Below are 21,118 nucleotides of genomic sequence, written 5' to 3' on the forward strand. Positions count from 1 at the left end.
GAGGGAAGAGGGCCTGGTGACAGCAGAGGCAGGATGATGCAGCCACGAGCCAAGGAGTGTCAGGCATTGCTAGCCACCACTGGAAGCTGAAGAGACGCAGGGAAAGGCTCCACGCAGAGTCTCAGAGGGAGCATGGCCCTGCCGACATTTTGATTGTAGGCTTCCGGAAATGTGAGAGAAGAAATTTCCGTTGCTCAAAGGCGCTCAGTTTACATTGCTTTGTTGTGGCAGCCCCGGGAATCTATCCACTTACTTCCCAGGGACTGTTAAAGCCATCTGGGCTTCAGTGGGCCTTTCATCACACCCCTCCCCTGCCCCCCACCATGCCGCCGGGCCTCTCTCTGGGAGTCATGCCCTCCGTTCCTGCTCATGTGATTGAGATGTCCTCCTCCAGAGCTGAGACCTGGCAAGCCATGGTTAAGGGCTGAATTTCAAAAGCTTTCTGAAGAAGTTGAACTTCACAAAACAAAACTGGAACTTACAAGAGTCTAGAGAATATCACTGTGGTTTATCGCTACGTCCATTAAGCCCTTCGGAGAAAAACTCACTTGCCTCCATGGCATTCACTGTGCAGAAGAAATCCAAGACCCATGGGTGTTAATGTTGCCTCTTTTCTGACTTAGGCTTTTTGTTTGTTCCTGTACTCGTCTTTAAACGTCTTGGGTGATTCCAGGCATGCCCCCTGCTTCGCTTACTGTGTTTTATCTCAAATGTGAGACCATAAATCCTGTAGTTAGGAAGAGGGGCCTTGGGCCAGCCTCCATTTATGACCTCGGGCTCTGGGCACCATTTTGCCTTACTCTGTCCCTATTTCCTCATCTGTAAGAGGGGGATAATAATGCTACCTACTCCAGGGGTGATACTGAAATTACTAGGTCAAGGGTACTATGTTCAGGCCATAAGCCAGTTAGGAATGAGCTGACCTTAATGAGCTGACTGTTTGCTGGTACACAGAGGGTAAAGATCAGCTCTGCTGACCACAGGACATTATTGTCTTAAATGAGCCGATGTGTGTGAGGCTTAGAACTGGGGCCTGGCATGTGTTAGGCATTCAGTAAATGCCAGCTGACATTTTCCCTCAATAAGCAGTAATGACATTACACCGAAACCCAAGTCTGTTGCGACATTGCTGGCCCGTGCAGTGCGGACACGACTGGTCCAGCCCGCCCCTTTCCTACCTCCCCTGGACCCTCACATTCCCTTCTCCTCCACCCCTTCTCTTCCTGCTCTCACTTACAGAACCAAAGCCGTAGCAACACCTTCTTTGGTTGGGTCAACATCTTCTCTTCAGTTTAGAGAGTCTTGAGCCAGGAGCTCTTAGGAAATTCTCTTCGGCTTCGAGCTCCAGCCACATGCCAGAGCCAGTGCACAAGGGGAGGAAACAAATATTTGAGGGTCTGAGATGAGCCTGGCAGGGAGGGAAGTTTGGAAGTGGCTCTCCTGCATGCGGCTGGGCCCCACTGGCTAATGGCCCTGCGGTTGGTCTCCGCCTGCAGAGCGGCCGCGTCAGCTTGCTCCCGGCTCTGCCACGGCCCCGCACAATTAAGCACGTAAGTGGATTTTGATGATGGCATTTTGCTTCATTGCTTGAACTGTCTTCTTCAGTCCCCACGGCCGCTACCCCGGGGTGGGAACCCGCACGGCGCCCTGCGGTGGCCTCCAAGGTTTTCAGCCTAGAATTCGTAGAAATGACAGTCTTCCCCGCCCTCTTTCTGCCCCCAGATTTGCACCTTGTGCCCTGCGCCCATAGTGAGGAGAGACTTTCGGCCCTGGTGTTGAGATCTCGGCCTAAATTCCCAGGTAGTCCCCTGACGGCTGGATACAGACACTTCTGGCTTGTCAGGTTCTACTCGACCTAACACGAGTTTGACCTCGTGTTAACTTTTCTAAAAGGGCCCCGTAGCTGTTGGAAGATGCTGGCAATTTTACACTGCGAAGGGAGATACAGAGTGCTCTGAGTGTATCAGTTAGCTAGGCCTGCTATGATAAGATACCACAGACTGGATGACATTAAACCACAGAAGTGCGTTCTCTCATGGTTCTGGAAGCTAGATGTCCAAAGTCAAGGTGACGACACGGCCATTCTGTCTCTGAAGCCTCTACGGGAGGGTCCTTCCTCGCTGCCTTGCTGGCGTTCCTGGGTTTCCTCGGCTCGTGGCTGGAACACTCCAGTGTCTGCCTCCACCTTCACGTGGCCCTTTCCCTGTGCATCTCTCTCTGTGTACGGATTTCCCTCTTCCTAAAAGGACGCCCATCGTTGGATTAGGGGCCACCTTAATCCATTATGACCTCACCTTAACTAGGTTACATATGCCAAAACAAGGTCTTGGTAAGGTTCCATTCACAGGTTCCAGAACACAACCTGCCCCACTGGGTCCGTACAGAGGAGGAAGCATGGGCAGTGACCAGCAGCTACCACGGCCCTCTGGAGGTCCGCGGGCCGTGTGCGTTCTCACTGTATCCACGCGGGGGATTTTGTTGTCGTTTGTTTTACCCCTGCCTTTAGAGCATGATGGTCGTGGAACAAGAGCAGGTGTGTCAGTAGATCAGGAGTGGTTTGAAAGCCCGGGGAGAGTGTATTGTATGAGAAAATGAAGCATTTTTTAAAAACTCAGCTCTTTTTAAAGAGTTTGTTAAAAATTCACCTGGCATCTTGATTTGGCCATTTCCATGATGAAAAGGTACTCAGAGTGCTGGTGAGTGTGTAGGCAGCCTGTGACAGTTCTTTGCCTTGAAGGGCCTCAGGGGTGGCTCTATTACTGCATCGGGCCGATAGCTCTCCGCCTTCCAGTCCACCTAGAGGAAGCTGGGAGGCCTCCCGGCCATGTTGGGCTGTACTCAGGTCCCCTCTGTCCTGCTCAAGGACACTAAAAGCACCAATTAGTTGCCACTGTTTCTAAATTGGGAACTTGCACGTAAAAGTCAGGATTATCAGGTATTCTAGAAAAATCAGAGTTAGCGTCAGGTTGCTTTCTGCACTCAGGGTACCTTGCTTCCACTCTGCATCTGTCATGCATTTCACCATCCTGTTCGTGCGAAGGCCTCCAGTATTTCTTTCGTTCTGAGACACACATCTTTTCATGTTTTCAGAACTCTCAAGTGGAGACGCCTCTGATAATGGATGGGGTAGGAAAACGTGGTGTCCTCGTTTAATTGGCCAGGTTTTTTCCTTTCTTAGTTGTGCATAAAAGAGTGGCGTGCCTTGCAATCCACGTGTGTTGGATTCAGTGAGATAGAATTTTCTCCGATTGTTAGCATGGGATGTTTCAACCAAAAGTACAGACATTTCCAAACAGGTAGAGTGTTCCGTGTGTACATTTTCCTTAGGGTGCTTGAGGGCAGGGTGCACGTGCAGAATTTTCGGGGTTGGGGGGACGGGAGGGTGGCTCTGGAATCACACTACCTGGCTTGGGTCCCGGCTGTGTCACAGGTGAGCTTGGGGACGTGGGTGAGATACTTAGCCTCAGTTTCCTTAAATCCCATGGAATTGTTACGAGGATTAAATGAGCTAAAACCTTGACAACCTTTTAAGTAGCTGCTGGCACATAGTCAGCACTGAATAAATGTTAGCTGTATCCTTACTGGCTGTGTGGAGGCACATTTCTGGTTTATCGATTTATTTTTTTAATGTTGGCTTATTTATTTATTTTGAGAGAGAGAGAGTGGGGGAAGAGCAGAGAGAGAGAGAGAGAGAGAGACAGAGGATCTAAGCAAGCTCCACGCTGCCAGCCAAAGCCCACTGTGGGGCTCGAGCTCACGAACCTTGAGATCATGACCTGAGCCTAGGTCAAAGACACGTAACCGACTGAGCCACCCAGGCTCACGCATATCTGGTTTAGATCCCAGATCCGCCACTGGTTAGTCCCTTCTTTTCACGGAGCCCCAGTTTCTTCATCTGTGAAATGGGAACAGGTTTGAAAAGAGGTGTGTGAAAATCACATGTGCAGGCGCTGACGTCTGGTGCATAGTAGGCGCTTGAAGGAACACACTCTCCCGTCTTCTGCCTTCCCCAGCTCTGCATGACTCCCTAAAAGGGAGAGTCTTCAGGGTTGCCAGAGAGTTTTCGATCCAGGCTTCCTTGGGCTCCTGTAGTCCTCAGATGTGGCCTGGAAGATGCTGTCGATTGTGCTTTCTGGCAGGTTGTCTAAGCTAAGGAAGGTGGACCCTTCTACTTCAGAAGTACTGTGAATGTTCACATCGGCTGCACGCCAGTCAAAATGAACATCTTCCCTTCTCTGAGCCATTTTCAGAAGCCAGAACCCAGGGACCCCATGATACTTCTTTTGAGGGGGGTACTGTGGGGCTGCATAGGATGGGGAAGCCTCATGCCAAATTCAGTGCTCTTGAGCCCCTATGGATCCCCCGGAAGGTGAGAAGGCTCAGACTCCCTCCCAAGGTCCTGGTGCCCCTTCCCTGGGAGTTGGGACAGGAAACCTCAGACTCTGGTTGGGGGAAAGGTTGAGGTAAGGTGTTCCAGAGCCTAGAGAAAAACTGGGAGAATTTGTCCAATTTGGTCTCTTCTTGGAGGAGAGCAGCTCTTTGATTTCTTTTTTTTTTTTTTTTTAAGTTTATTTATTTATTGAGAGAGAGAGAGCGAGTTGGGGAGGGGCAAAGAGAGAAGGGGACAGAGGATCCAAAGCAGGCTCTGTGCTGACAGCAGAGAGGCCAGTGTGGTGCTCGAACTCATGAGCCATGAGATCGTGACCTGAGCCGAAGTCAGACGCTTAACCGACTGAGCCACCCAGGCGCCCCCTTTCATTTCTGAATCACCAATACCCCTAGCTCTTAGAAAGATTTATCTTATTATTTCATTCTAGCTCCCCTCACACATCCCTGCTGGGGCCATTCCAGTCCTGTCTGGTGGTGATAGACTCATGTGGCATCTACCAGGAACCCCATCAAGCCCCCTCTGGTTTCCTCCATCCTTCCCAGGTGATGCCAGCTGTTGTTGGGGACCTGCCACCACTTTCTCGGGAACTACCAATTTAAATGTCAATACTGTCACCAGCTGAGAAGTTAGTGGCATAGTCATCTTAAAGTCATCTTTTAAATCAACTCTTGTGCAAATATCAGCCTCACTCCGTCTTGCCAGTCCTCCCCGCCACTTCCAGAGAACTCTGTTATTACCGGCACTGCGTGCTGCCTTTTCCCTGCAAGGGGAGAATCCTAATGAAGTAGCCCGAGCTGGGGGAGTCTACGTGGTCTTGTGTCGCTAGAGTGAGTGTGGTGAGGTCTCCCAGGCCTTTGTCATGCAGACACGCTCTTATAGCCAGGACTTGGCTGTGACTGCATGATGCAGTCAGTGGTAACAGGCTCTGTAATTGCTAATAAAATTTAAATGGCTGCAAAATCACAGAACATCAAAAAAAAATTTTTTTTTTCCTGGCACGTCTAGACAAATTTTGCTGATCCAAGTGAGGCTGTGACTGTGCAGTCTTTTTATTTTTATTTTTTTAATGCAGGCTTGTGCTTTCATCTGTGACACGGCTAGTTTGCAGTTGCCTAATGGCTTTTTAAAAAATTCAGAGACAGATGAGAAAGTAATAATTAAAAGAAGAGGATGTGGTGCATTCATATCATTCAGACACGCGACCAGAGATATTCTTTTGCTTGTAACGCTTGAGAAGAATAGTTTCTGATGGTTTAGAGTGGGAGAAGATGGGGACGGGGCGGGGGGGGGGGGAGCAGGGAGAGAGGCTTTGAGGTCAAAAGCTAACTGTGTCCCCCTCTTAAGCGTTTCAGGAGCTTTTGGCTTTTGACATTGTTAACATCATGTCCTTTGCTAAGATGCCTGCAAAGGGAGTCCCATAAAATGTAAGAATGAAGGAGTGACTTAGGTCTAGAAGGTTTGCTGGCGTCCGCGGATGAAGAGAAGGGACCGAAATCACTTACATGCATGTATGACATGTTCTGCCACCTGGAAGAACATCAGGTTCGTTCCAAATGAGAACATAGTCTCTGAGTCTTTTGGAAAGGCATCGGTTTGCAGGTGCCCGAGTTGTTTATTTCTGTCATCAGTGCCCTTCGTTGTTGGGGGGGGGGGGGGGGGTTGGTGAGGGTGTGGAGGCAGGTTGGTAATCCATGTCTCCGATTCTTGATAGGACGGAAATATGCAGGGCCCCAAAGACCATCTTGGCTCCTGTTGTCTCTTGTCGGGTGTACAGGATCATTCCCTGCTCGCGTTCTTTTGGAATCTGGCAACAAGCTGGTGATTTTGACTCACCTCCCGAGCTAAGAGGAGGTGCTTCAGGGAGGGCAGCCGCGCTACCCGGTGATTTTGTGGTGATCACCCAGCGTGGTGTATTTTTTTTTCTCTTGGCCGCTTTGGGCATTTTGGCCGAGAGAGGGGGCGCTGTGGCAAGAGCCTGCTGGAGCCCTCACCCTTGCCGTGCTGCGTGTCACTGGGCCGCTTCCTGTTGTGCCCCCGGCACAGCCTGCCTCTTGATGTCTTCCCACCTCCCAGATGCTCACGTGGCTCCCAGTGGCCGGGCCGCAGGCGGGCAGCCGGTGGGCAGTGGAGTGAAGCTCTGTCGCCTGATGGGGAGCAGATGCGCTGATGCAGAACGTGGCGGGTCTCAGCCACTTGCTGTCTGACATTCAAAGCCAAACCAGGATCGTTCCCGGCTCCCCGGGACAGAGGAAGCTGGCCGGCCTGATGCCGGGAAGGGGCGAGGGAGACTGCGTCGCCTGCCGCCGCCAGTTGGGGTGGGTTTCTGGGGCACAGCGGCGACGGTGCCTGATGCCGTGACCCAAGGCCTGGCCATTACGCCCAGTCCCTTCCCCGTTCCTGCCGTCACTCAGGACCTCCTCTGAGCTTCTCCTGAGATGGAAATGCAGGTGAGGCCCCCCACTCTTTCCCCAGTTAGCCTTTTCGCGGCGTGCTGGGATATTGGCCCTCGTGGTGACTTGGGGAAGAGCCTGTCTGGCCGCCCTGACTTTGGGGACAGGCCGTGGTGTAGCAGTTACGACTGTATTATTTAGGTCTGCTGAGACACAGGTACCAGGATGGGATCGGGCACTCAGGAGCTTCACTGGGGGTGGGAGGGGGAGGAGGCAGGGAGAGCCCTGCCGGAGGTTTGGCACCGGAGGAAGGAGAGAGGGCAGGGGGAGGGAGAGGAGGGCAGGAGGAGCCTCACACTGCTGGCTCAGCCCACAGAAGGTTCTGCCAGGCCCATGGGATATCCTAGAGCCGCAGGCACCTATTGGAGGAGTCTCTTTCAGGGATGGGCCTGTCTTAGCACACCTGCCATGCCTGGTCAGGGGCTAAGAGCAGCTCATGGGAGGTGTGGCTTTAGCCCAGGTGTGGTAGTGGGTCCAGAGGTCCTCTGCTGGGACTATCAGTCATGCTTCCTGTTCTCAGAGATCTGGGGGGTACATTTTCTTCATTGTCACAGCCACCGCTGAGCCAGGTTATACATTCGTGATTTCTCTTAACGGACATTTACAGAGCACTTTCTGTGCACTTGACCCTTGTTGGCACTGGGGGAAAACAACACATGAGGAAATCCCTGTGCTGTGAGAGCCCTCAGTGAGGTGAGAAGATGAATCCACGAACAGGCAGTGGCAGTGGTATGTGATCCATGCAGGGCAGGGCCACGTCCCGGGTGCTCTCGGATCCCACAGAAGGGACACTAATCTCCCCTGGGGCATCCAGGGCATGTTCTGGGAGAAGGCCACTGTCTAAGCTGAGGCTGGAAGAGCGAAGGTGAGCGAATGACCCAGTAAGAGGTTGAAGAACTCCAACGGAAAGAGGAAACCTACACACAGCCCCTGAGGGTAAGAGAGAGGGTGGTGTCTATTTCGGCATGCCTGTAGTAATTCCTGTGGCTCGTGGGGAGGAGGAGAGATTTTTCAGGGGGTGTTTACAAAGGTACGTGATGGGGAACCAGTCATATGGGGCCTTGTAAACCAACAAAAGACCTTAACTGTGTGCCTTGTGGTCAAGAGGCCGATGAGTGGGTCAGATCCTGCCCTACCACTTCCCAGCTGTGCAGCCCTGGACAAGTCACCTAACCTCTCTGTACTTCTTTGCCATGTCTGTCGAATGTCACAGTAGTCGTGTTCTATCGGGTTGTGAAAATTAAGCGGCTTTCTGTCAAGCTCCTAGAACAGTACCTGTCATGCAGTAAACATTCAATAAATGTCTGTTTCAGTTCTCATCATTATCCTATACTTTAAATCGTCCTGTTCAAAAATCATGGTCAGACAGGCTTAAATGCTTGCCTGCTGGCATCTGACAGTCGCCAGACTTCTCAGAATGACACGACTGGTACATTTTCTGAATGAATAAAAGAGTGCCGTAGTGCTGTCTCGATGGCTCAGGATGCAGCTGCTCCGGATAATATTGACAGAATCAAAAAATGAAAAACCCAAACCTCAACCACTAAGTTTCCTTGACTTTTCTCCCGAACAACAACTGAATGAACCTCGAAGCTGTCGCCACCTGGGGCTCTTGGGCTCTGAGGGACAGTCCCCAACCAGTGTTTCCAGAAGCGGGCTCGGTGGGTCACCTGACTCATCTGTTAATGTAGATTTGGGGGCAACTCAAAACCTGCTGACGCAGAGTGTCCGAGAAGGAGACCCGAGGTTCTGCGTCTTAACCGGCAGTCCAGGTGAGACTTGCTCCCACCGCGCTATGAGACTCACTTGTCCTATGGTTAGACTAACAGTCTCCGTGAAGGAGGAAGTTAGCACAAAGTTTTTACGTTGTCAGCCCCTTTCCATATCAGGGAAGGAAGGATACCCAAGAGAGCATCCCTTCTGAGAAGCCCGGGCAGGTAGGAAGCATCTCAGCTAGTGTGTGGGCCTCCAAAGCAAAACATTCTGAACACAGGGCACTAACTGATGCGATGGCCACGTGCTGAGGGTTAGCATTTTACTTTAAGGTGCATTCACGCATACTGTCTCCTAAAGAAAGCCAACGGATCGCGAGTGCTGTCCCTGCACTGCCCACGGAAGAAAATGACTTTATCTCCGCCGGAAATGAAATTGTCAGCAAGAGGTGCCTGGCCTTTGTAAATCTCAGCAAGTAACTCCCAACAAGATTAAATCCCTGTTAACAGTGGGTATCTCTGGGAGGTGGGATAACGGGCTACTGTTCCTTCCTGATAACTTCTTACAAGTTTTGCACAGGAGGCAGTGTGTGGAGTGCTTCAGAGTGCATAAGCCTGGCATGAGGCTGCCTGGGTCTGTCCTGCTTCCTCTGCGCACTAGGCAAGTTACTGACTCTCTCTGTGCCTCACTTTCCTCATCTGTAACATGGGGAACAAATAGAAGGGATAATCAGATGCCTCACTGAGTTTAAATACATTTATAGCTGTGCAGTGTTTAGGCAATGCTTAACACTTAACTAAGCTCTTGAGAAGAATTAACTATTATTATTATTATTATTTTAAAGTTTTTTAATGTTTATTTATTTGAGAGAGAGAGAGAATGAGGGAGTGTGAGTGCAGGTGAGCAGGAGAGCGGCGGGGAGAGAGGGAGAGAGAGAATCCCTGAGCAGGTTCCACACTCTGTGCAGAGCCCTACACGGGGCTTGATCTCATGGCCATGAGATCATGACCTGAGCTGAAATCAAGAGTCAGATGCTTAACTGACTGAGCCACCCAGGAGCCCCTATTTTTTTATTTTGGAGACAGAGTGTGTGAGAGGGGCAGAGAGACAGAGAGAGAGAGAGAGAGAGAGAGAGAGAGAGAGGGAGAGAGAATCCTAAGAAGGCTCTTCCTTCAGCGTGGAGCCTAATGTGGGGCTTGATCCCGTGACCCTGGGATCATGACCTGGGCTAAAATCAAAAGTCAGATGCTCAACCGACTGAGCCACCCAGGCACCCCTCAGCTGTTATTAATAATAATAACATCATCATCTTTATGTACGTGCATCAGGTAGCTGTAGGGTGATTGGAAATGAGGCATAAAGAGTAAGGCTGCCTCAACTGTAGGAGCTAATGTAGGAGCTAATGTGTGAAAGGTCTAGACTGTCTGCTGTAAAGACCAGAAGGAATTGATAGGGAGCCAGCTGTAGTCTGGTTTGGGGCCTGACTTTTCATGTCTGTTGCGAGGGGTGAGAGTCCTGTTAGTGTTCCACACTTTGCTTCTTGGAGTGCCACGGTTTAGCGCCACAGTGACAGGCAGGAGGGCCAAAGAGCCTGGGGGGCTTTGGACTTGGGCTCTTCTGTCTGAAAGGGAAGCAGCTACAGTTTTCTCTTTTAATACCTGGTGGGTTTGCATAAGATTTTGTTTTTCCCACAGAGGGTCCTGCAGTAAACAGACAAGAAGAGTTGAATCCCACTGGGCCAGCTCCCTAACAAGCCCCTGTTCCCCCTTCGCTCTCTTCTTGGCACCTGCAGCTGCAAAGACAACCCCACGACTGTCCTTTTCCAGGACAGAGCTCGCTTCCAACTACCACAGCACGGGAGCCTCGGGAATTTGTTCTGTGTGATGGGCCCCAGTCTGCTTTTTGGAAGTCTTTAATGGTCGCGTTGGGGTGCCTTAGGTACTAACGAGTTCCCTGTTTTTAGAACTGTTCAGGCTTCGGGTGATATCAAGTTGTAGCTTCACTAATTGCTGGCTGCGTGACTGGGTAATGAATATGAGGCTATAAGCACAGTGTTTCCATACTGTGAATGGTGGGTGTCGGTGACCTGACTGCTCTAATAATCACAATCGACTGGTGAACGTCTGCTTGGGATCCTCTTTTTGCCACCCTGGGAGTCTCTTTTTAAAGTCCTGTTTTAACGCAGCCACCCTGGTACTAGCCGTCAGCCATCCTCACAGACGAGGCCATGGACATGATTGCTAGAGCATCCGATCACGTCCCGCTCTTTCCTTTGCGCTGCAGGGCGTATTTCCGAAGAAACATGAACCGTGGATTGTGTAATCACGCTCTGATGCAAACCAAATCTTGGCAAGTGTGAACGACTATGAAAACAATACATATGTGAAACACACTTCCCCTGTGCTTCTATTTAACGTTCTGGTTCCCATGCCAGGTTTCCCCCTGTGTTCTGCATTTCAGAAATATTTTGTTTTTCATTCCAGACCGTAGGAGTACAAAGGCAGATTTGTTTCATCACTTAATTTGCTAATTCTGCCAGGCTCTTTCTCCCACTGATCAGCAGTCCTCCTTAGAGTCTTATGTGTGAGGCTGGCCTTTAGGAAAATTACATAGGAGTGGTTTCATATTTACCCTGTGCGTGACTGCAGAGGACATGAGTAAAATCAAAACAAAACAAACAACTGAGGAAACAAAACAGTGCCCCTGTGGGGGAATTTTAGGATAAGCTGGTATGCCGCAGCTGAGCAGGGTAGGGGTGCAGACTCTATTTTTGTTCTTGACTCTGCGTGAAACTTAGGGCATGTGCTTTTACTTTATTGAGCTCTCTTTTCCTTCCAAGTAGGAACCTGCTCTCTGACATCCCAGAGATAGGGTTATTTTACAGGATTGACATCACCCAGTTCTTTGACTTCCCTGCTGATGGGAGTACAGAACTAGAAAACCTTAGCAGAGACTGCTGCTCAAAAAGAAGGAAGATGGATGGATGGATGGATGGATGGATGGATGGATGGATGAATAAATGGATGGATGGGTGGGTTAGTGGATGGATTGATGGGTAGATTGATGGATAGATGAATTGATGGATGGCTCAGTGGATGAAATGATGGATGGGTGGGCGAGTGGATGGATAGATAGATGGATGGATGGATCAGTGGGTGAATTGATGGATGGATGGATGAAGACAGAAACTTCTTATTCTATAACCGCATCCCTGCCCAGAAGCCTTCCTGACCTTCCTTTTCATTATACCCACCTTGTCCCTGCTTCCATAGCCCTTCTCTACCTTTGGCTTGTAAACAAGCAGATGCAGTAAGGAGTGGTAGGTAAAATCTTCCAGGTAATATTAGAAGCTTCAGGACAACCAGGAAAAGCCCCACATAATTCTTGTTCACCGTCATCCCCACACCAAACAGTGTCAGCTCTGGCACTTAGAAGATGCTCAGTACCCATTTGTTGGATGAACAAATGAAAGCATCCAATGAGAGAACGGTGACTGTTCGCAAGGACTTTTGGGAGCAAATCTTGGCTTTCCTTCTTGTATCCCTCTAGTACTACTGCTCTTGTGAGAGCTGGTTTTCTATTCATGGGGAGCCAGATGGGATTGCTAAGTAGGAATAGGATTCCTCCCACCTGTAACACACACACACACACACACACACACACACACACACACACAGTTTCTCCCTCAGGACTTCTAAAGGGGTCACCTGATTTGCTTTAACAGCCTGACCTCCTGTCCTCCTTCTGTGCCTCACCTATCCTAATTCCTCCTTGTTAATTAATCATTCTTCTGAGGGTAAATATTCCTCCGGCTCTTTCCTTTTCCTTTGGGGTGTGACCTCTGGGAGAGCCTTGCCTTTCTCTTTCTAAGCCTTTGTCTAGATACCTGTTATTATCAGCTCAGTCATTGCATCCTGATATTTTGCTTGGATTTAAAGACGAGAGGCAGGGGCTAATGAAGGGCTTTCGTGTTCAGGAACACAGGGCACCCAGCAGCTTCAGCGGCTTCTCCATTTAATTCCAGGCTTGTAGGGACACTCACTATGCTTAGCACAGCCCTGGAGAGGGTGGCAGGGAGCACATTCAGGCCTCCCCTGCTCAGCACTTCCTACACAGCCTTGGTACCTGTGCTCAGAGGAGGAGCCAAAACACCGGAAGGACATAGTCTGCAGTCTTCCTGGCCAGCACAGCATACTCTGGTGCAGAGAACTAACTATTGCCATGGGTATGCACTCTGCCTTTTCTGGGCCTTAGTTCTCTCATCTATAAAGGGACTTGATCTTCTCCAACCCCCATTACAACTACAGATGCCTGTGATTTAAAATAGAATGTCCTTCCCTCTGTGAAAATACAGAATGGTTTTCTGGCACGTGGGCATACACACGTAGGAATGGATTTAGGTCTGTTGAGGCTTATGCAGAATGCTGGCGACCCTCAGTGAGCAAGTTGGTGAACAGGCTCTGGGTCAGACTATAAAACTTTTACCTGCGGACCAGGCACTATACCCAGTGCTCTGCATGGATGATCTCCTTTAGTCATCACAACTATCCCATGAGGTAAGTCCTACCAGTACTCCCATTTTACTGATGAATTGCGGCTTGGAGAAGTTAGGTCATTGGCTGAAGCAGTTTGGGAGTCACGAGTCAGGTTAGGAAAGCAGACATGCAGGCTTGAGGGAGCGGCTTGACCTCTCTGCTCTGCTGCCCCCTGCAGGTAAGTGTGTGCCATGGCGGATCTGTACCAAAAGGTTTCTAGGGCTCAGATGCAGCTTTCCTGCCTCCCTTGTAAAGGGAGTGCATGTTAAATGTCCCGCCTGTCCCATTCCCATGCAAGAAAGGATTGCATTTGAAATGTCTGAAGTCATGCCTGACTTTGCTCCTCTGCCCAGAGGGCCCAGCAGGGGCCTGAAGCGTTAAAACCTGTAGGAGGGTTCATTTCAGTGATGCTTTGCTATCTTTCATAAAAATTGGCAGCAGGCAAATCTCAGGGCAATCTGCACTAAAGATGTCTGGCAGGAGGGCACCTGAGTACCTCTCCCCTCTACCCCAGGACCCTCCTTCCATTCTGGTCTAGAACTTTGCAAACACTGTGTATATCATAAAGGCATGGGATCTTGGTAAACTACAGATTCTAATTGAGTGAGTCAGGGCCGTGGCTCCCAGGGGGTTACCGATGCTGCAGATCTGAGGTCTACACTTTGAGCAGAGAGGTTCTAGAGGCCATGGTTTCCAGGCTGCATCAGAATGCCCCGGAGGCCTCAGTAAACAACTTCCCAGGACCTTCCTGGGAATCTCAATCACCAGAGTGAGGAGGGGACCCTGGAGCTGAAGTGTTTCTGGGAGCACACTATAAGAAACGCTGCCCAGTCCAGTGGCTCCTAAGCCACTGTGGTTGTCTGAGTCCTCTGCAGATTGAGGTCATCCTGGGAAAGAGTGGCTCATGGGCCTAGAGTGGGGCCAGAATTCTCTGTGTGCTGTTTCCCCAGGTGAGTCTGACCTGCATTCCAGTTTGGGAACTCACCTCTTTATCGTCAGTCTTTCCCTGGCCCCAAATTCTTCCTCAGGCCAGAGTCCTACAGGCCCCTGCCCTGTCCTTGTCCTTTGTTGTGCCTAGTTTGTGACACAGCCCTCTGTAGTATGGCTTTCACATGCACCACAGTCATGAATTTGCTCTGGGGAGGATCCCAGGAAATTCCTGGGTGTCAGATCCAGTGTCGAGATCCGACCTTACCTGGCCCCCAAGCTGTGTTGGACACTGCGGACCACATCCTTCACTTCCATCTTTTGTTCACTGGGATTCCATCCCCTATTTCCAGGCTGCCCTTCTCCCTGGCGGGGAGGCCCTCTTGGTCTGCTTCCTGCATCATTATTTACCAGAAATAGATTCCTTCCTTCTCGTCTAATACTCCGCCCACTCCCCACCTTGGAGGTCTCCCCCCCTCCCATAAACTGGTGATGCCGAAATATTTATTTCCTGAATCATCTTCCTAAACCACAGACCAAATCCTATTACTACTACCTTGCTTAAAGCAGGAGGCAGAGGACTCTGAAGCCAGTCAGCCTGGGCTCGGATCCTGGCCCTGCCACTTGGCAGCTGGGAAGTCTTGACCGAGTCATTGAACTTCCCGAGGCTGCCATTTTCTCATGTGGAGAAGGGGATGAGGCACCTCGTCTATGTAGAGTTCCCTGCACTGGAGTTGGTATAATGTGAGCACTCAGTAGATAACCCACTTCGAGGTTTGTTTGTCTTTTAAATCCTTAGATGTGAGGAATATGGATAACAGTAGACTTCCAGGGGCTCCCAGGTCCCCCATGGAGTAAAGGGGGCTCCGAAGTCCCACAGAGACCTCCTGGCTGGCTCTGCCTGTCTCACTGGCTGCAGCTCCTGCCCCGCCTTGCATGCCTCCCTAGCCACTCAGGCTCATTCCTCTGGGCCTTTGCACATGCTCTTTTTCCCTCTGGGCTTCTGTCCGCCAGCACAGCCTTCAGCCTCCATGGTGCCTCCCCTGCCTCCCCCGGGAGTAAAGGGCCATGTTCTCCTTTGTGCTTCTGCTTAGTCTCACGGGTTCTTCTAACTCATGTGTCCTGTAACAACTTCACTTGCTTGTATGTTTATATCCCTGTTAGACTGTAAGCTCTTTAAGTCTGTAAGCCAGGCCTCCCTGGGATGAGGTATGGCTGACTCTGTGGACTGTGTTTTTTTTTGTTTTTGTTTTTTTTTTAATGTTTATTTTTGAGAGAGACCAAGTGTGAGCAGGGGAAGGGAAGAAGGAGAGGGAGATAGAATCTGAAGCAGGCTTCAGGCTCTGGGCTATTAACACAGCCCGATGCAGGGCTCATTCAGGAACCACGAGATCAGGACCTGAACCGCAGTCGGATGCTTAACTGACTGAGCCACCCACATGCCCCTCTGTGGACCATTTGAATGAATGAATGAGTGACATTGAAAATCAGAAGCAAGTTCAGTGGCAGACAAGGCAAGCAAGCTGAATGTTTGAGGTGATCTTACCTTGTTATGGACAAAAATGTCGGAATCATCCTTGAGGCCTCTCTTTTGCTGACTGCCCTTTCTCCCTGATCCCGCCTATTAGCAAAAGCCAGTCAGCTCTGCCTCTAAAGCAGTGGTTCTCAGCCAGGGGTGATTTGGGCTCCCAGGGTTAGTTATTTGGCCATGTCTGGAGACATTCTTGGTTGTCAGAACTGGGGATGCTGCTGGCATCTAGTGGTGGAAGGCAGGGATGCTGTGAAACATCCTGCCGTGCATGGGACAGTCCCCCACGCCAAGGACTTTTCCAGCCCCAAATGTCAACAGTGCTGCGGTTGAGACACCCTGATCTAGAAGGTTCTGAGTCAAGTCCGTGCACAGCTCTCTGTCTTCACTACTCCCACACACCTCCAGGCACTGTTGTCCCCTCCTGGAACGACTTCCTGCTTCATTTGCCTGATCCCACTCTCCCAAGGGCAGCCCAAGATCTTTTAGAAAAGTAAATAAAATCACTCCCCTGTAACACTTCCCATCACTTTCACTTGGAATCAAACCCAGACTCCTTCCCTGAGGAATCCCTCCTGGACCTGGCTCCTGCTTTCCCTGCCTCGCCCCGGGGGCAGCCTGCTTCAGCCTTGCCTGGCTGCCCCTCCTGTTCCAGGGCCTTTCCAGTCTTTGTCACTGGTGTGTTTTTGTGATGGGCTCTCCGCCTGGGCTGCTCTCCCCTCTCATCCCTGCTTGGCTGGCTGCTGCTTGTCATTTAGTTCTCATCGTAACTGCTTTGGCCTCTGAAATTCCCTTCCTGATTATCCATACCAACCATGCACCCACAATCACATCTTCTGTCTCCGTGGAGCACTTAGCACTGTCCGATTTTGTCTGTGTGTTTGTTGGAGCTCCATGAGGGCAAGACCTCCCCTGCCTGGGATAGGGCTGTGTCCTCTACTGCCGAGAACAGTGCTGGCGTGTGATCAGTTACCAATAAAGTGTGGTGGGAGTAGGGGTGCTATTAATAGCTTACATTGGTGCAGTAGAGCCTAAGAAGTGCTCAACATGATTTACATTTAATGCCCACAATTGCTTTATGAGATTGGGTACTATGATGGTCATCTCCACTTTACAGATGAGGAAACTGAGGCACCGCAAGTTAAAAATTGTATCACTAGATAGGGACAGAGCTGGGATTTGAGCATAAGCAGTCTGACTGCAGACTCTTTATATATATATATAATATATATATATATAATGTATATATATTATATATATATATTATATATAATATATATATATTGTGTATATATATATATTATATATACAATTTATTGCCAAGTTTATTGCCAAGTTAGGTAACATACAGTGTATGCAGCGTGCTCTTGGCTTCAGGGCTAGATTCCCGTGATTCATCGCTTACATACAACGCCCAGTGCTCATCCCAAGTGCCCTCCTCAATGCCCATCATGACAGCAGAATCTTAATCATTCCATCACTCAGCCACACTGTTGAGGACATGAATGTGGAATACAAATGGCGGCACATTCACACCCATCCTTCACCGAATGCTTAGATATTAGGCAGCCTTTTCAGAACTGGGATTCTGCTCTGGGTTCAAATCCGCCCTGGGTTCAAATTTTGTGACTGCCTCACATTTTGTGATGTATTCACTTACATCTGGGTTATGAGGAGAGAGTACCAAAAATCTCTTTTCTCTTAAATGGTTAGGTCTTAGTGTTCTGTACGCTTTACTCTGACGCCTTATCATGTTTCCTTTGTTGCTTTGGCCACTAGGAAACTCACAGCCCTGATGATAGTAATCCTGTAATACTGTATGGAGTGCGTCTTGTCTACTACCTTCTTTCTTTTGCTTTTGCCTATAACATCCTGTTCTCCTTGTTTTTTTTACCGATTTTTTTTCCTGTGGCAACTCAAACGATTTATGAGTTGAGATGGAGCAAAAATAAATATATATGGAAAGTATGTCCCTGGAAACATTAATCCCTCTGATTGTCAGCATTTTCTATGCAGTGTTAGTAACCAATGTTCTCAGTTTTTTGGTGGAATGTAAATTGGATAAAGTCCACCAAAGTGGCTCAGGACACACAGCAAGAATTTAGTAAGTGTTAATTACTTTATCTTTTTTCCCTCATTTATGGTGAGGAGGAGGGGCTCTCAAACTACCATCTGGTCTAGTGGAGGTGTTGGAAGGCCTGGGTGGTTTAATATGTCTTATTGAGCCATTCCTATCCACTACTAACTGGTGAGCTCCATTACAGAGACCCATAGCAAATGACAGCCTGTCATCTTGTCCTGTCTTTGGTGCTATTTCCATGACAGTAAATTGGTTTTTGAGCAGCAGAAAGATATTAGGTGTAGTAGATGGAAAAGACTCCGCCCCTGTGCATTGAACTTGTACATGAAGTGTAGCCTGACAAACAGAAAGCATTTACTGGAAAGAAAATGAGTCAGACTCACAGAAACTTTTTATTACTATGGCAACAGGGTACTTGGCCAGTCCCTCTTTGGCTAGAGCATAATATACTGGTGAGGAATGTCAGCTGTTATGTTTCAGTTGCTTATTAGCTCGTAAAATGTCCTAGTTTACATACTAATTGTTGCCGGAGAAAATAGTCCTATTTTAAGATGACCCAGTCACCCATTTCCTGGTACTAAGCCACTTTGGGGCTTAACAAAAAATAATAATTACAGTAATAAAAGCTCTTAGCCTTTCTGATAACAGGCATCTTCTGTCTTCTTATTTAATCCTTACCTACTTTGTAAGGTTGATTTCATCATCCCATTTTACAGATGAGAGAGTAAAAGCCCAGGGCAGGTAGGTAATTTGCCCAAGGTCTCAGTTCTGGGAAGGGGCAGAATCGGGATTTGAATCCAAGTTCCATTTGATTCCTAACCCTTTGTTTGTTTGTTTTTTAACCATTAGTAGAGAGTTAGGTCTTTCTTTAAATCAGAAAAGGCTGAAGTTCAAGAGTATTGACCTTTTCCCGGTGTAGGGTTCTTCACTCTTGAAATGTTGACATTTTGGGGCCAGATAATTCTTTATTTGTTGGAGGGGATCCCCCTGTGCATTATGAGACTTTTGGCAGCATCCCTGGTCTACCCACTGGATGCCAGTAGCACTCACTCCTCCCCTTCCACCACCAATATTTTTTAAAAGATTTTATTTTTAAGTAATCTCCACATCCAGCATGGGGCTCAAACTCACAACCCCGAGATTAGGAGTTGCATTCTGTACCTACTGAACCAGCCAGATGCCCCATCCTCCCCCCTCCAGTATTGCCAAATGTTCCCTGGGGAGCAAACCAGAAGAACGAGGGAGGAATTCAGACAATTTCCTTCCTGGAAAAGAACAACTCTTTCATTTCTGATGTCACCAACCCTCCTGGATCTCAGAAATTCTTAGAAAGTTTTGTTTCCTTATTTAGTTATATTCAGGGAGTTGTGCAATTCTTGCTGCTACCTAATTTTAGAACATCTTTATCACCCCCAAAAGAAACCCCATTCTTCTCCCTTCCTCCCTCCCCCAATCCCTGGGAGCCACTAATCTATTTTTGTTTTTTTTGTCTCTATGGATTTCTGTATTAGATGTGGCCTTTATGCGTAGCCCTTTCACTTAGCATGATGTTTTCAGGTTTCATCTGTTTTGGATCATGCATCAGTACTTGATCTTTTTATTGAACAAATAACATTCCATTATATGGAATGAATAACTTCATTATTTTGCATGTGGGTATCCAGTTGTCCCAGCTGTTTGTTGAAAAGACTGTCTTTTCCCTTAATGAATTTTCTTGACACCTTGTCAAAAATCCGTTGACTGAAAGTGATGGTTTGTTTCTAGACTCTCAATTTTATTCTGTTGATCCATAAGCATTTGAATCTGTAGATCAATTTGGAGAGTATTGGTATCTTACCAATACTTAGTCTTCTAATCCATGAACATGGGATGTCTTTTCTGTTTATTTAGTTCTTAAATTTCTTTGAACAGTATTTTGTAGGTTTCAATGTACAGGTCACAAGACCTCTGGTTAAATGTATTCTTAAGTATTTTATTTGTTTTATTTATTTGTTTTAATGCTATTATAAATGAAATTGTTTTATTAATTTCATGTTAGGATATTTGATTGCTCGTATATAGAAGTTCAATTTATTTTGATATTTTCATCTTGTGTTCTACACCCTTGCTGAAGTTGTTTGTTAGTTCTAAGAGTTGTTTGTGGATTTGAGATTTAAAAAAATACACTTACAGCTATACATTTCATTCTCAATACTGCTTTAGCTGCATCCTGTGAATTTTGGCATGTTGTTTTTGTTTTCATTCATCCCGAAGTATTTTTCTAATTTTGTATTTTCTTCTTCCACTCATTGGTAACTTGTTGGTAATTTCTACATAGTTGTGTTTATTCTGGTATTGGTAATATTGACAATTTTCCACATAGTTGTGAATTTCCCAGATTTCCTTCTGTTATTGATGTCTAATTTTATTTCAGTGTGACTGGAGAACATACATTGTATTATTCCTTTTAAATGTATTGAGGTTTTTTTTTTAATATTTATTTTTGAGAGAAAGAGAGAGAGAGACAGCATGTGAGTAGGGAAGGGACAGAGAGAGACAGAGACAGAATCTGAAGCAGGCTCCAGGCTCTGAGCTCTTAGCATGGAGTCTGGTGCGGGGCTTGAACCACAAACTGTGAGATCACGACCTGAGCTGACATCGGATGCTTAACTGACTGAGCCCCCCAGGAGCCCCATATATTGAGGTTATTTTATGGGCTAATATTTGGAATACCCTGGAGAATGTTCCATTACCGCCTGAGAAGAATATGTGTCCTACTGTTTTGGTTGTGATTTCAATGGATGTCTGTTAGATGTGGTTGGTTTACTGTGTTGTTCCTTTCTGCTCATCTGTTTTCTTGCTGATCTTCAGCCTAATTATTCTACCCATTATTGAAAGCAGGCATTGAAGTCTCCAACTCTTACTGTTTAAATATTTCTTTCTCCCTTACTGTTTAAATATTTCTTTCTCCCATGTATTTTGGGACTCCGTTTTTAAGTGTATGTATTATGTCTTCCTGATGGATTGACCATTTCTTTGTCTCTAGGAACATATTTTTATCACCACTTCTATTTTGTTTTCGTTAGTATAGTCACTCTAGCTCCATTGATTTGGGATTGCTTTGCTTTGTTTTGTTTCGTTTTTTTTAAAGCTTCCTGAGTTATTGTGATGTGCATTCAAGATTGAGTCACAGCTCTTACTGGATAAGTTAGAAGCTGAGGGTCGGTGTTTTGTTTTTAAAGCCAGCCCATAGCTACTGAGAGATGCTCTCCATGGGATTATGTGATTCCTGTGACTGGTGTTGAAGGCATCATAGAAACCTCCAGATCCCTTGGTGGAAACCGTTCCTGGAGCCAGATTTGTGGTGTGTTAAGCCATTGTTTTCAGGCTACCTTGTGACAGACTGAATGTCCTCCTGCTCGGCTTTTCAGAGCCGCCTCCCTTGTCTCACTCTGTTGGCAGCAGCCAGCAAAGGATTATGCCTCATGTCTGTGAAGGCACGTCCTGCTGTCCTGT

General features: G+C 47.9%; 1 protein-coding gene across 6 annotated transcripts in view; it reads left to right on the top strand.

Moving 5' to 3' along the window:
* The window catches only part of LDLRAD3 (low density lipoprotein receptor class A domain containing 3), a 263,013-nt gene that overhangs the window by 101,648 nt on the left and 140,247 nt on the right, over window positions 1-21,118 (top strand). The window contains exons 1-2 of one of the 6 annotated variants that reach the window (XM_042904202.1): window positions 2,370-2,533; window positions 8,532-8,612. The exons of 3 other annotated variants lie outside the window; for them this stretch is intronic. In XM_042904202.1, coding sequence (XP_042760136.1) covers window positions 2,395-2,533; window positions 8,532-8,612 — 220 coding nt within the window. In that variant the 5' untranslated portion in view covers window positions 2,370-2,394. Of the gene's footprint in view, window positions 1-2,369; window positions 2,534-8,294; window positions 8,613-21,118 lie in introns of those variants that run through there. 2 more of the 6 variants (XM_042904204.1, XM_042904201.1) reach the window with 2 other exon arrangements.

Source organism: Panthera leo, chromosome D1 (assembly GCF_018350215.1).
Source record: "Panthera leo isolate Ple1 chromosome D1, P.leo_Ple1_pat1.1, whole genome shotgun sequence".
Lineage (NCBI taxonomy): Eukaryota > Metazoa > Chordata > Mammalia > Carnivora > Felidae > Panthera > Panthera leo.